The 14,794-nt window shown below is 40.5% G+C and overlaps 1 protein-coding gene across 1 annotated transcript; it reads left to right on the top strand.

The window, feature by feature from the left end:
- Positions 1–955: 955 nt before the first annotated feature.
- On the top strand, positions 956–14,719 carry LOC121961240 (DENN domain-containing protein 11-like). The gene is made up of 9 exons (XM_042511150.1): positions 956–1,685; positions 4,868–4,967; positions 5,217–5,375; positions 9,674–9,830; positions 9,937–10,075; positions 10,848–10,979; positions 11,114–11,264; positions 12,377–12,445; positions 12,851–14,719. The coding sequence occupies exons 1-9, from the start codon at positions 1,322–1,324 to the stop codon at positions 13,044–13,046; spliced, it is 1,467 nt and encodes a 488-aa protein (XP_042367084.1). The 5' UTR covers positions 956–1,321; the 3' UTR covers positions 13,047–14,719.
- The last annotated feature ends 75 nt before the right edge of the window (positions 14,720–14,794 follow it).

Raw genomic sequence — 14,794 nt, 5'->3', positions numbered from 1 at the left:
TATAAATAAATAGTTTTGGTCGGTTTTTCTTTACATAATGAATGTAAAATTTAGCCTGAATGATGAGCAAATAAATTATACAGGCCTTCTGTTCATTCTTGGAGAAACTTGGACTTTTGAATATTAGTAACAAATCAGGTTCTTTGAGTGAAATGTTCTTACCAAAAGATAGTCACATGACACACTAAAAAAAATAATAGTAGCAACAATAGCATTTGTCATTCATATCAGGAATGCATCTATAAATAACAGAATTTACTGTTTACTATATGTGCATAAATTCACAAAGCAACTCTTTGATTTTGTTGTGCAGCAAATAATTGTAAGGAAGTGTTTCACAATTACAAATTTTCCTGTAAAATTCTGGTGAACTACAGCCAGCTGTAGTTGCCTGCATCCTACTATTATTTTACAGCGCCAATACAATAAATTACTAAAACAGCATATTACTGTGGAATTTATTACAGTGATCTTAAATAGAATTTGAGGTTTACAGCATAATATTGGCTCCGAAAAGCATCAAGATTTATAGCATTTTAATTTAGATTTAAAAAAAAACTACATATTTTTTGGCTAATTTGGCCATATTTTTACATCAGTTTTTAACAGCATAGATTTCTGCTGAATTATATGTAGTTTGCCAGTATCCTACCCTTTTTTTACATAATATATTATAAATTACATCAACAATATACTACCATCAAATTTATGCCAGTATTTTGCAGTCGAATGTGAGGTTTAGAGTGCAATATTGGCTCCAAAATGCTTGAAGATTTACTGAATTTCACTTTATTTTGGAAAAAGAAAAAAAAAGTACATTCCTGTTTACAGCAATTTGTCACATCGCGGTCTATCCATTTATGTTTAGCAGGTGCTACTGTTCTCAAAATAAATTAATCAAAAATAAATTAATTTCTAATTAAAGCATTGTTGATTTTTTTTTTTTTTTTTTTGGTCAAAAATGGAGTTTGCATCCACAGTTATGCTGTAACTGGCTTTCAATCGCTATTCTTTAGTAAAGGGAGTGTGACAGCTGAGTTGTTTTGAACGCAGCTCGCATTAGACGAAGGAGTTGCCCTCTCGCAACAGCATCAAATTTATGATCACCTCAGACAAGAAAGATTATAAAGATAGATGTGAACGCCGGGCTCGTAATGTAAATTTAACACAAAATGCAACCTTTCTAAACAGTTGAGAATAACTTTACAATGTGGGAATCGCCCTGAGCTTTAATTATCCACGGATGGACCTGGTGCCCGTCGGCGGCTGAGACATCATTTACAATCCGCTGCGAGACTGACGAGGCGGGACCGCCGACAGGATGGTGGAGCGGTCGGACCGAGCTCCTCTGCTGGACTGGGAGGAGGTTCCGTCCGCGGAGAAGCCCGGCGGAGCGGCACCGGTGGCGGCACACACCAAGGACCGACTTTCGAGCCCCTCCAACAGCCGTGCAGGGTGGAGCAGCAGTCCAGGGGGTCCCAGCAGGTCTGTCTCAGACGGCTGCAGCGCCCCACCCGCGACCTCCAGCATCCCGGCGGGCAAGGATGAAGCCCTGCTACCCGACAGCGAGCAGCATCTCTCGGATCTAACGTCCAGGGAGGTTTCGCTGGAAGATAGGATGGTGAAATGGGAGGAAAAGGATCAGATTGTGTCGGTCTTTGTCGTTACATTCAACACCAGATCAGGTGGGACATAAAATATGCAATATATCATCGCTATATTAAACAACAAAGAGAAAGCATCATGTTTATAGTCAGGGAATAAAATCGTCTAATGTGAGGAAATCCTGTGTCTGACGCCCAGAAATGACAGCGTGTTTGTCCTAAGTGTGCAGAAATTTCTCATACAGGTGTGGCTTTTTCTGACCTGGCCATAAGTTTAGAGACACGATTAAAAGCCATCTGTCGCCTCACTACAGAACAGACATGTCAGGATGAGTTTCGTGATGGAAATCAATCAGCTGGTCGTTTCTGCAGAGAGCAGGCAGGCCTATACATTTTTAATGAGGGGCATGTTGAAGACAAGATAAGCCCCTGTGAAATAGTAGCCAATCCACCTAGAGGAATAATTGATCTTAGAATCATTAGATTTAGTGTTTCAAAATGATGGAAAAAGAACAGGAGTTCATGCAACAGGAGAGATTCCCTGCAGGCTTGAGTTCACATGCTTTCTGATTTTGCAGCATGTCATATTCTCATGAGACCAAGAGAACAGGGTGAGGTTATAACAGGTTATAACGTTACTGCAATAAAATGTGCTCAGTGGACGATTCACTGATATTAGTTCTCTAGCACAAACACCATCTGATGAGAGGCTTCAATTATAAGTAGATTATCTGATCAGTTCCTGGTCTGTATAGTCAATAATGCTCCCCTGGACTTTCAGTCCACTAATGAGCTGTTGCAACATCTTTCCTTTAAGGTGTAGGATTTAGGGGAAGCCATAGGTAGAAATTGAATACTAATGGTGGGAATTGAATACAGTATTCATCAACATGTTTTCATTATTGTATAATAACCTGAAACTAAGAAATGTGTTTTCATTACCTTGGAACAATAATGTCCAAGGGCCAGTTATAGCCCTTAGACCGATATTAAATGTTACTTATATACATATAAAAGTAACCATATGACACGAGAAGCAGCTGGCCCCCCAGGTATTTTCACATTATCTAAATCGGCCCCCGTCAGCCATTCATGTTTTCATTTCAGCCATATGCAACATCACCACTCAATACCACTAAATCCTGCACACTGGAACTTGAATACCAGATCCAGGATATACAGAGTAACACAGATAAAACAGGATATATCATCTTTCACAGTACACTGATATGATACTAACATAATACACAGCAGGTAAATCTATTAAAGGAGACAATACAAGACAAGTGCACCAATATATGTAGCTGTATAGGATAATGTAACCTTAAATAAATATACAAGTAAATGCTCTCATATTTGCAGAACAAATGGATGGAAAATATTGCACAAAGCCATGTTAGTTTTAGCACTCACACTAAGATATATCTAGTTTGTGCACATAAATGTCACTCTTATGTTAAAGGTCCAGTGTGTAGGATTAAGTGGTATCTAGCGATGAGGTTGAAGAACTGAAACTTCCCATGTGCCAAGAGTGTAGGAGAAGTACAGATGCTGAAGTGAAAACAGAAATGGCCCTATCTAGAGTGAATGATTTGTCCATTCTGTAGAAACAACATGGCAGACTTCCTGAAAGAGGACCCGATCGGTATATCAAGGTCCATAGATCAAGCTCCCAGCACCAGCGCCAGGCTTTGAAGCCACCGTCTGGGTCCGTCAGGTGACATAATCAGGAACAGACTGTGAAGAGATATCTCTAAATCAGTAGATACATTTTGATGAGCGTCACAACACCCCGTCAAATGACATTTGAATGTTGGGATTTGATCCATTTGGTCTGATAACATTTCGAAAGTCTAGAAGGGCGGCATGATTTAATAATGTTATCCCCATTTAAGTTTGCGGAGCGTTAAACTGGAAGTTAGCCATTCGACAAGTGGAGGTTTGCCACTCGGGTACATTCAGCCGTCATAAGTTGTTCTCTCTGTGAGCCCCATTAATGCAGAAAATCTGGGTAATTTCATACTGTGGAAATCGAGCTTTTTTGGCTTCATGCACCACTGAGAAATTTCGTGGCGATGAAGCTTGCCCCGCCTTCAACGTTGTATCCAGGTCATGTACATGCAGGATGTTAATATAAATGGCACATGGCACATTCTAAGTGTGTAATGAAAACATAGTTGAGAAAATTATATATACCATTTCTACCAATACATCTAAATCACACACACTGGACCTTTCAAATATAAAGGAAAATGTACATCTACTCTGCCTTAGCATCACACCAAAAATGTAGACTATTATTGTGTGTTTTGGCAAGAAATCATCAAAAATGCCCCATTCATATTTACAAGATAGAAAGTTCAATTTCTGCTTCATTAAAGGAGCAATCCACACAAAATACTTAAGGACTCATGTAGCTAATGTACTTCGTTTGTTACATGGTCTTGTTTTTTTAAGGTATTATTTTGGCAGGAAAAGTCATAACAAAAAGTGACAGCAAATCAGGAATGTGAAGGTAAATATGTGCAACAATCTCACAAAGACATCGTGAGGGTTACTTTTTGAAGCAAACGAATGAGACTTGAAGATTTACCACAACATGTCTGATTCTACTCTGCGGTTAAACAAGTAGAGGATTAATTAGAGTAAAATTAATTTGAGTACTTCTATAATAACGCTGCAGAAGGCTGACAGAGTGAATGGCGATGAGTTCAAGAGCCACTTGATTCATCACAAATCAGAGCAAAGCATTCTGATTTTGTTCACAAAATCTGTAATGAAAAAAATCAGATGTCTCTAGTGGCCTTTTAATAAAGGTTTGTCTGCACAGGAAATAGCTTTTATAGGGACTTTGCTCTGCACGATGCTTAAAGCTAAATACTTAAGTCAACAGCTGTCAGAAGGGTAATGGAGCATCTTTTGTGTTCAGCCGCAGGTGGATGATACAGACGTGTAGGCTCAGTCTAATGACTGAACTCATATTTCTGCAGAGACGCCACTGACTGATACGTGTAGCTAATGATTAGTTTGAAAACCACACTGGCTGAGTCACCTTCTGTCTCCTATCAGACCATATTTGCTCAGCTGCCGCTCGAGCGTCAGCGCTCAACCGACACCTAATGAATTCCAAGGAATCCAGTTGGGCTGTGTCACTGTTGTTTTTATGAACATGAAATGAAATTCTGATAATATATTTACAGTCTGGTCTTGTATCAGTGCTTGTCTGCTCGCCTGTGTGTTTTAATATTGTGTGGGTGTGATAGGAAACATGCTGGAGTGGTGTCTGCCCAAAGACATGGACCTGGAGGGAGTGGAGTTCAAAGCCATCGCCAGCGGCTCGCACCGAGTCACCACAGACTTCATGTAAGCATTTGCACTACAGAGGAAGTTGTTCACCTTACTTTTAACCTGAAGGGCACACAACCAAGAGGAGGAAGGTATTGTTGAGTATTAGGATGCGGCCCCATGTCTTCCTCCTGGCAGGACACGACGACACAAAGTGTTGCCTGGCAAAAAAAAGAAAGAAAGCCCAGCCATCTGGCAGTGCCTTTGCTTTTCATGACTCATGGCTTCGTCTGTCTCCCTCTCTCTCCTCAATCTATCCATCCACAGCTACTTCCGGAAGGGCTGCTACTTTGGCCTCGCCTGCTTTGCCAACATGGCGGTGGAGAGCACGGTGGAGAGGGGGGCGAGGATGAAGTCAGTAGGGATCCTGTCTCCTTCCTACACTCTGCTCTACCGCTACATGAGCTTTCTGGAGCACCAGGTCAGGTAAGACAACAGTGGTTAGCTTTTGCACACAGCAGGAAGTTACTTTCACTGAACAACAAAAAAACGTAGTCTTAAACAATGTCACAACATACTGAATATAACGTTTTCCCACAGCCAAAGGGGCAACTTCAAATTGTTTGTTTTGTCCGACCAATGTTACAAATCAGTACATAGCCATTTAGTTCTGGATCTTTTTTTATTAAATTCCACAACCATCCTCAAGAGATCATTAAATTTTAGATGTTTAAATTTAAATTTTTTTCTGAGCACTTTAGATGTTGCCTTAAAGCTGTAGTTGGACAGCAGTTTATGCTACAGAACATACATCAAGACAGTTACGTTTCACCTACTGTTCAGTTTTTCTAAAATTTAGGAATTTTGTACAATTTGTGAGAGACAAAGTGCACATTTAAAGGTTCTGTAAATATTTCAGGAGGAGACTTGAAAGAAAAATAGAATGGCAATATGAATAAAACATATTAAGGTCACTTATCCACTACCTCTACAAAATCTGGGGGTAAAGGTCTTACATATTTCACCCACTTGGTCCACAGTGAGTGAACACACTTTTCTGAGGGCAAAGAGAGAAAGTAATTGCTTCCATAGCATAAATATCATTTATTTTATCTATCCACTCCTGTATTGTTGGGGGTTCAGGAAGTAACCAGTGCCTTGTGAGGGTTTTTTTTGCAAGTGCTGATTACGTTTATAAAAAATAACTTAGTGTTATATTTGCTAAAACTGTCATAATAGCCAGACAGTACTACATGAGACAGACAATCTATGAACAAAAGTATGTTCTTCTGCCCCTTAATAGTATTTTTTTAATGGCATTTGCCAGAATCCAGAGCAGCTGAACAAAAACAACCAGTTTGTAACGGGGTGTGGTAGGACCTAATTGCAGCACAACAGAGCAGGTGAGTAGTTGGTAATGAGCTTTTTTTAATCTTTTGTCAGATTGAATTGAGCAAAGGTGAGTATAATCAGGTTGCAGGTAAGTGGGCGCAGTTAGGAGTTCTGGGGTCGAGCAGAGTTCGTAGTGAGACTGAGGTGAGCTCACGTTCACCGGTGATAGTTCAGAGTTCGAGTGGGGAAACTGTGAAGGTGGAGCAGACTGACAGTTGAATGTATCAGGTAAGTTGCAGAAATACTTACAGCAGGGAGCTTGTTGGAAAAGCGGGGACTCCAAAGAGGGGCAAGCAGGGCTTATAGTCAAGGAGGAAGCAGAGTTGGAGTCATGCAGGCAGGAAGCAGAGCAGACGAATCCAGTAGGAGCAGGAAGCAGGATCAATGAGGACAGGCGGGGAATCGGTGTACCGTCAGAAAAATAAACACCAGTGGCACTCACAGTGTGGATGTTTCGCTCGGCGGGAGGCTCTGAAGAAGGCTGGAGTGGCGATCTCTCTCGACGGAGCCGAAGCAGTAGAACACCACACAGCCACAGGCAGAGAACCAGGAAGTGCACAGGCAAGATTCGTGGTAGGAGACAGAAGGCAGTTAGGTTTAGCGGGGCAGAGACGAGGTGAGGCGGTAAGAGGCGAGTCGAGTTGGTCGAGTGAGGCTGCTTAAATACTCACTTGATGAAGAGCGGAGCATCAAGTGGAGGTGATGAGGCTGATGAGGGGGAGTGGCCGGGGGAGAGAGAGAGAGATGGGGGTGGTGTAAGTGGAAAAAATCCCACAGCAGCAGGGAGACAGAGCAGACTGTGACACAATCAGAGCTGAGGAGTCTCTATTGCAGCTCTCATTCATGTCAATCAGGGCTTATGAAGTGCAGTCAAACTGTCAAACTATGCAGCGCAGATCAAATATGAATCAAGATTCTGTTACTGCATTGCAAAAGTGTGACCAAATCATTGTTTCGCAAGTCAGAAGTAAATTTTCAGTCATGGCACTCATGTCCCAAGTCAAGTTAGGCAAGACCCAAAGTCCCATGTCTTAAACTTTGAGTTTGGAGACCTAAACAAGTCATAATACACACTTCACCAAATGTAATGCCATTTCAACAGAATAACATTGTAATAAATTTACAAAAAATCATAAATGCTTTTTAAAATTTGTATTCATTTGTTAAAATATGCAATTTTTGATCCATGCATTTTGCATACTGCAATTCATTTTTTGTTGACCATTGTGTAATTTTTGTACACAAACAAAACTTTCATTGGAATCATTTTATCCAACCAGCGCTTAGTAAAGTAACATTATTTCTTCATGGTTCTCTCCTGCAACTTTATTGGATGCTGTCAGATCTGTCTAAACTAAGTGGATTTGGAGAAGGAGGTGTTGACTTGCTGGGAATGAACAGCGTTAATGTTTGTTGAAGCAACAAATTAACGTAAAGAAATGATATATGGCACATGTTCTGAATAACATACTTTTTAATCTTTGGAGAAAAGTATAAAGAATTTTAAGTCAAAAGGCTCAAGTCTTTGTGAAGTCACAAGTCATTGCCGTTTAAGATTAAGTCGCAAATCTTTTTTTATTTTGTCAAGTCGAGTCTAAAGTCATTAGATGTGATGCAAGTTTTCAAAATGTTTTCAGAAACATATTTTAGTGCACTGTTTAGCTGTAAAATGAGAAAGTTTGCTCCAGGCAGTGGGTGGCAGACAGATTGCCTAGTTTGACAGGTTGAAATGATTGACAGTTGCTTTAGAGACTCCTCTGCTCTTATTGGTTGTTTTTGTTCAAGCGCAGTGGATTCCAGCAAATGCCATTGGTAGCACTACAAGGAAGCAAAGGTACATGTTTTTTTCCCCATTGATTATCTGTCTTATGCAGCACTGTCAGGATGTAGAGACAGTTTCATGAAATATTAATAAAAGCTATTTTTTAAAAGTTACAACCTACAGCCTTAATTATTCTTTAAACTTTATTTCAAGTAATTTACTATATCAATCTAAGAGGTTGTCCCTTGATACCACTACTGCTTCTACTAGTCTGAGGCTTCAAATATGGCAATATTAATCCACAGGTGAGTTCACATATGGCCACAAGGGAGCACTAGTGGGGTTTTTTGACTTCTCTTCATGTAGTTCTTCTTCTTTTCCCTCATCTCAAATAGCCCACTCTCACACTTTCCATGACTTCTGTTTTCTCTCTTTCAACAACGCTACACTTCCTTTATCTTTAAATCCCATTAATATCTTTGTTGGTGTGGACAGACACGTGTACTTCAGCGTTACTTCTCCAGATTTGTCACACTTTCTCCTTGAACACAGCTCTCTCTACATTCCTCTCTGCTTTCCCTGATCCTCCTCGCCTTCGTCTCTTCATTTCCCACACTCTGGCCTCTTCTGGCCTGCAGTCATGCAGCGGTCATGCTCCTTACTCATCATTCCCCACGTAGCTTGTTCCAGATTCCCCATCTGCTGACTGCCATGGCAGTTATATAAAGGGCTCACTGTTGGTCATGAGATGGTTAAGACATTTCGGAATGCGTTTTTCCCTGTCTTTTCTCTCACTCTCTCCGTCCCTCTATTTCTGATTTTGACTCTCATTTGTCTTCTCTTGGCACTTGCAGCTAACAAAACTAATTAACTTTACAGGGAAGTGGTAAAGATGCTTACAAAGACAGGAGTAATACATTGAGATGTGTGTTGGCATAAAACAACTGCATCCTAACATATGTATGTAACCCTAAAAAACACTGATGATGAACCTTCGATGCAGCCAAGACCGTAGATCCTTGTTTAGTTCAAGAGTGATCTTCTCTACAATATATAGCCTGGATGATAATCAAATTCATTGCTGAAATAATCACTCAATTGATAAAGTAGTTGATAGACAGAAAATGAATCTACAGTACTTCTGGTAAGAAATTAATTTAAGTTCTTTTTCAAACATTTGCTGGTTTTCACTTTCTCAAAGATGATGATTTTCTGCTTTCAGATTCAGATTAAAACCTCATGTATAAAATTAAACAATGACATTGATGGAATAACTTATGAATTGATTAAATACTCCATCATCTCAGATTGCTGCAGCAACCCTTTTTACTCCTTTCCTCCTTTCCTTACTACCTTTCTACCTTATTTTTGTGTATTGTATATGTTTTGTTCCATTCTTAAAATATTCTATTTTGAGGAAAAATCTGGATACGTATATATACCAAAAAGCACTTCATGAACTGGGAGGATACACATACACATAACAAAACTGAAACTGTATTGTGATTTTAGGATATCTGTTTGTCATATTAAACAAAGTGAAGTTAATAAGACGATGTCTTGTATATTTGTGTAGATATGTATATTCTTAGAAAATGTTCCCCAAAATGTTACTTTTTTATTGCTCTAGGCTCCAGCTTCAGTCCCCAGGCCACTACTCTCCCCTGGAGGCCTTCTATGAGGACAAGAGAGCACTCCTGCCCCCCAGTGGTGATGGTGTTGTTACTGCATGTCCAGCTAATGCCTGGGGAGCTGCAATTAACCACAGCATGCACCCTGAGATGAAGGTACGAAGCCCATTTCCACTTCAATAACTCAACAGCAGGAGTTTTTTTTTACACTATATCACTCAGTAACCTTGTGTACCTCTGTGTTTAAATACGTGTGGTCCAGATCACCCATCCTGCCGGCTGTATGTCCCAGTTCATTCGCTTCTTTGGCGAGCAGATCATGGTGTTGTGGAAACTAGCTCTCCTGCGCAGACGCATCCTCATCTTCTCCCCTCCACCTGTGGGCGTGGTCTGCTACAGAGGTGAGAATGGAAATATTTAAATATTAGTTTAAAGGTCAAGTTCACCCCCACATCTTGAATATATATCTTGTTTCTTTTACCTGTAGTGTTATTTATCAATCTAGATTGTTTTGTTGTGAGTTGCAGAGTGTTGTAGATATCGGCTGTAGAGATTTCTGCCTTCTCTCCCACAATGGAACTATATGGCACTCGGCTTATGGTGCTCAAAGCGCCAGCCAGTGCATTTGAAAAACTCAACAGCGATGTCTCTTTCCAGAAATCATGGCCCAGTTGCTAAAGGTACTTCACAGAACTTGTGAACAGTTTCATGGCCACTGATGTTTACATCTGACGCTGTCACGAGCCTCTTGTCCATGAGTAAATGCAAGCTTCCTTTTGCACTATGATACAGTGGATTATTCTGAATAACCAGGACAAGATTTCTGAAACAAGACATTGCGGTTGACTTTGGCTTTTTTTTTTTTTTTTGGCGCTTTAAGCACCACGATCCGAGTGTCATCTAGTTAAAAAAACCCCAGAGTTTTTCACAAAATACCAAATATTCCTTTAATTTGAAAGTCATTTTAAAAATTACTTTCATATGTTTACTTTGCTGAAAGTGTATACATTTTTTAGAGCCCCAGAGCCCAATAAACTCAGCATACATGCAGTTTCTCTCCAGCTGTATCAGTGTTGACAGCCCACGTCATTCACATCCTGTGTCGCTGTGTTCCTCACCCACACTCATGCATCATTTATCTAATTTCACCCTCCACCCCCTCTCCTCTCTCAGTGTACTGCTGCTGTTGCCTGGCGAACATCTCCATCCCCGGTATCGGCGTGGCTGTGCCCGAGTTCCGCCCGTTCTTCTACGTTAATGTGGCCGATATCAGCGCCCTGGAGAACGAGCTCTCCTACGTGGCGTGTAAGTGGATGCTTGAAACATGGTGACATTTGTGAAAAAACCCCACAGAAAAAAGAATCGTTAGGCTTATATATACATCTTTTGTAGTTTTGGTCAGTGTCTACTAGAGATCCTGTGTGTGTCTGTGCGTTTAGGCACTACTGAGAAGATCTTTGAGGAGAAGAAGGATCTGTATGATGTGTATGTCGACAATCAGAATGTAAAGACCTACAGAGACGGCCTGAAGCCTCTGCTCCGCCTCAGCACCGCAGACAGGGAGAAATACCGCAAACTCACTGAACAGAGGTAGGTAACACTTCTGACAACTGCCTACACTTCATAATTACTACCAGGGTGGGAATTAAAGGCTCATGCAACTGAGTCTGATAAATTCTATATATTTTATAATAAACCTTTATTTATTGTCCCCCCTATTTCCCCTGTAGCCAAGTTTAATATATATCTTAACCCTTTTGTCCAAAAACTATTAAAAACACATCAGTGAGCCACACTATTGCACTTAGAGACATGTTCTTTATTTACAATGAGCGCACACACTGTAGTTTATTTTGAGTCAATTGCACTACTCTGCCCTGCTACTGTAAACACTTCAAAATGTGTATTCATCCTAGCTGAAAATAGTCCCCAATAAATTCACTATTTCCTCCTCTTTGAGTAACATTTGACGAAAAAAAAAGTCCCCAGCTGTTTTACGTAATGATTTGTGTACTTGTGTAAAAAAATGATGCCATGTTTGTGAGTTGTTTTCATTGATTTCTGTGTTCGGTAGGAACGAACAGACTTTGGCCTGAGCGCCACAGACAGGGTAGGAGAATATTGTGGCAGTTGTTCAAGATTAATAAATCAATAAATATTGATTGGAGTACCATTACAGCTGCAACGATTGGTCAATCAAAAGAAAATGAATTGCTAACTATTTTAGTAATCGATTAATTGTTTCAGTCATTTTTCAAGCAAAATGTAGCACATTTGCTGGTTCCAGCCTCTTAAAGGTGAAAATGTACTGCTCTTCTCTTCATTCAAGGCAGTGAATGATGTATGATAGTTAGTAGATTTTACTTTGGGCTCCGACAAATTGTAAGGAAAATTTTTGACAATTTTTGAGATTTTGTGTCTGCATCATAATGTTTTCTCAGATGTCAACCATAGTAACTATTAAACATGGCAATCTAAGCATACTAACACTGTATTAGCATTTTTTCATAGTAACATTTAGCTCAAAGCACCACTGGGTCTAATTACAGCTTGTACCACAACTACACAACATGGTATAAATTAAAAATAGTGCACTGTGTCCTGCAGGTTTTCAAAGGTTAACAGCGTGAAATAAAGTCTGTGTGTGTGTGTGTGTGTGTGTGTGTGTGTGTGTGTGTGTGTGTGTGTGTGTGTGTGTGTAGGCAGATGTTGCTGTACTCCCAGGAGGAGAATGGAGACTGTGTGTCCAGTGAAGAGGATCTTTTTATTCTGTAAGTACAACATGATTCATTTAACCAGCCAGTGGAGTAATAACTACTGATTAACCACTGAGCGCAGCACAGACACAACTTGATCTTTTTATGAGAACAGTCAGCACATTGACAGCTTAGAAAAAATTAAATCAAAAAGTTAATGAGCCTAACACAATCTCCTGACCTTTATCCTCCTCTCACAGTAACTGTATTTATTAAATCTCACAAAGGGTAGATTTGTGCTGGGGGTTTTTGTGCTTTTTCCATCGTACCACTGCTGCTGTTCAGCAAAGAGGCAAGACATGAAATCCACATGAATGTAGGAGGAAAACTTACAGGAAAAAAAGATTAATCGTGTTGTGGAACTGGGTGCAGAGCTGTATAAAACTACTCACCCTTTCCTTTAAATGTCAACTTTTCCAGATTTTTCCTGGAGCAGAACAACAGGATTTTCCAGACCCTCAGCGAGGTGGCAGGGAGCCCTGATCCCACGCTGACCCAGGAGAGCGTGAGGGCCATGGGTCTGGATCCCCACGGAGATCGGCTCTTCCTGCTCCACCTGCTGGAGATCTACGGCTATGACACCCTGCTGGTGTCAGAGCAGCTGTGCTGCAGTTGAGAGACAACAGACGGCCGGCTTTCTGCCTTTCATCACTGATGGTTTTAAAGGGGGGGTTGCCTCAAGCAAACTTTGAGTGCTGCACTACTGACTTCTTCAGGACTGTCTGGAACTCTCTGGTATATTTTTTTTGTTGTATATCTCCCTGTGATTCTTTTGTTTGCCGTGGATCCACATCTTCAAAACCTGATGGCAAGAGCAACAACTGTCAGGTCTCATGTATTGTAACCCAGAGTAATGTGGTCAGTTCTGCTTGAGACAGCCTCTTAAGATGGATTACTCACCCACGGCTGATAAAGTGATTCTCTGGTTGAGTACAGCTGAAGCATTTCGACGCTGAGCCGTGTTTGAATGCATGGATGGCAGGTTCAAAACTAAGATGATGACAGGATCAAATAACTCCTTTGAATGAAACTTCCTCTAAGATGAAGCAAAATGAAGATGAAACAAAACGTGTACTGAGGATCAATGTATGAAAGTGAAAAAGAGAGGTAGCTGTCTTGTAAATAGTTGTTTTTTCCCTTAATGTATAGTGTGTAAGCGTATGTGTGATATGGGCTCCGTCTCTCTGCCAGTGTTGCTTTCCTTGTATCAAGTGCTGGATTTACACATCTCATCTTTAAGCCTCTTCATCCAAATCAGGGCCTCGTTTCTTGAAATCTAACTTAGGTCACTACAAGCAGGTAAAACACCTTTGTCTTCAGGAGCCATGTCTGTTAGCACTGCTGTTTAACTGACATCATGGACTTTATAAAAGAAGTGGATATAGCCACCGTGACATTAATAATTTCTTTGTGGACTACCGTTTTAAAGCGCTGATTTAGCCATCTTGTTTTTTTGGAGCCAGAAGTGACCATATTTCGATAAAAGGCTGGAGCTGTGGAGGAGCGATGGGTGGATCTGACTGAGAACCTTATCATCACAAGGTGGCCATGCCCTAAAGCATTTCTTGCTTCATGGTCTACTTTACTTAAAATGGGACCATGAAAAATGAACATCATTCTCTACTGAACAAGACTTGAGACTAGCAACTGAGCCCATCAACTCATAAGGAAAATGTTGGGAGTCGTTTTCTCTGACACTGCTATACAATCAGTTGAGTCGCACCCTGCTGGCCATTTGAAAGGATGCAGGTTTAAAGCGCTTCGCAATGGCTTCAATTTTCATGCATAGAGATAACCCCTTAATGCAACAAAAAGATCAATTTGCCATTGATGTTAAGCTAAGGGCATATCAGATTTTGTAATGATGTCCAACAGGCAAGGATGACGTTTACATGAACATGGAGGCAACTTCAAAATGGCTCATTTGCACCCGCACTGTCACCTGGACCTGCAGTTCAAAGGCTTTAGCTGTAACACAAAAAGCACTGTTTAGTCTTTAAGGCTTTTCTCTGATGTCGAGTCATGTTTTTCAGCTCTCATATCAAGACAAAGACAGGCCTTCAGGTGGCGAGTTCACCACTTCAGATGATTCTCTCAATTCAGAGACACTGAGTTGATTTATTTAACAGCAGCTGTCTGCAAAGTAGATCATAGAGAATCGGTTAAGACACAACTCTATAACTTTTAAGATCTGTACATTTTGAAGCACTCCATAGAACAAGCTTTGTCAACAGAAAGGTTGCACTTGTTTGAAAATGAAGTGAGCTTAAAGCTGCATTAATCATTTTTTTGGCCTCTAGGGGTAAGAGCAAAATAAAAGACATACATTGCTACCACCACATCACTGACGCTGCGCTTTTTAAA

Source organism: Plectropomus leopardus, chromosome 22 (assembly GCF_008729295.1).
Source record: "Plectropomus leopardus isolate mb chromosome 22, YSFRI_Pleo_2.0, whole genome shotgun sequence".
In the NCBI taxonomy this organism is placed as follows: domain Eukaryota; kingdom Metazoa; phylum Chordata; class Actinopteri; order Perciformes; family Serranidae; genus Plectropomus; species Plectropomus leopardus.
The sequence above is the reverse complement of the archived record's forward strand: the minus strand, read 5'-3'. Positions and strand labels throughout refer to the sequence as shown.

Excerpts from the sequence above, each read along its gene's own strand:
- LOC121961240 (XM_042511150.1), top strand. The coding sequence starts at position 1,322 with ATGGTGGAGCGGTCGGACCGAGCTCCTCTGCTGGACTGGGAGGAGGTT. Across the intron at positions 9,831-9,936 it reads GCATGCACCCTGAGATGAAG|ATCACCCATCCTGCCGGCTG; the intron begins GTACGAAGCCCA and ends CGTGTGGTCCAG. Across the intron at positions 10,980-11,113 it reads CGAGCTCTCCTACGTGGCGT|GCACTACTGAGAAGATCTTT; the intron begins GTAAGTGGATGC and ends CTGTGCGTTTAG.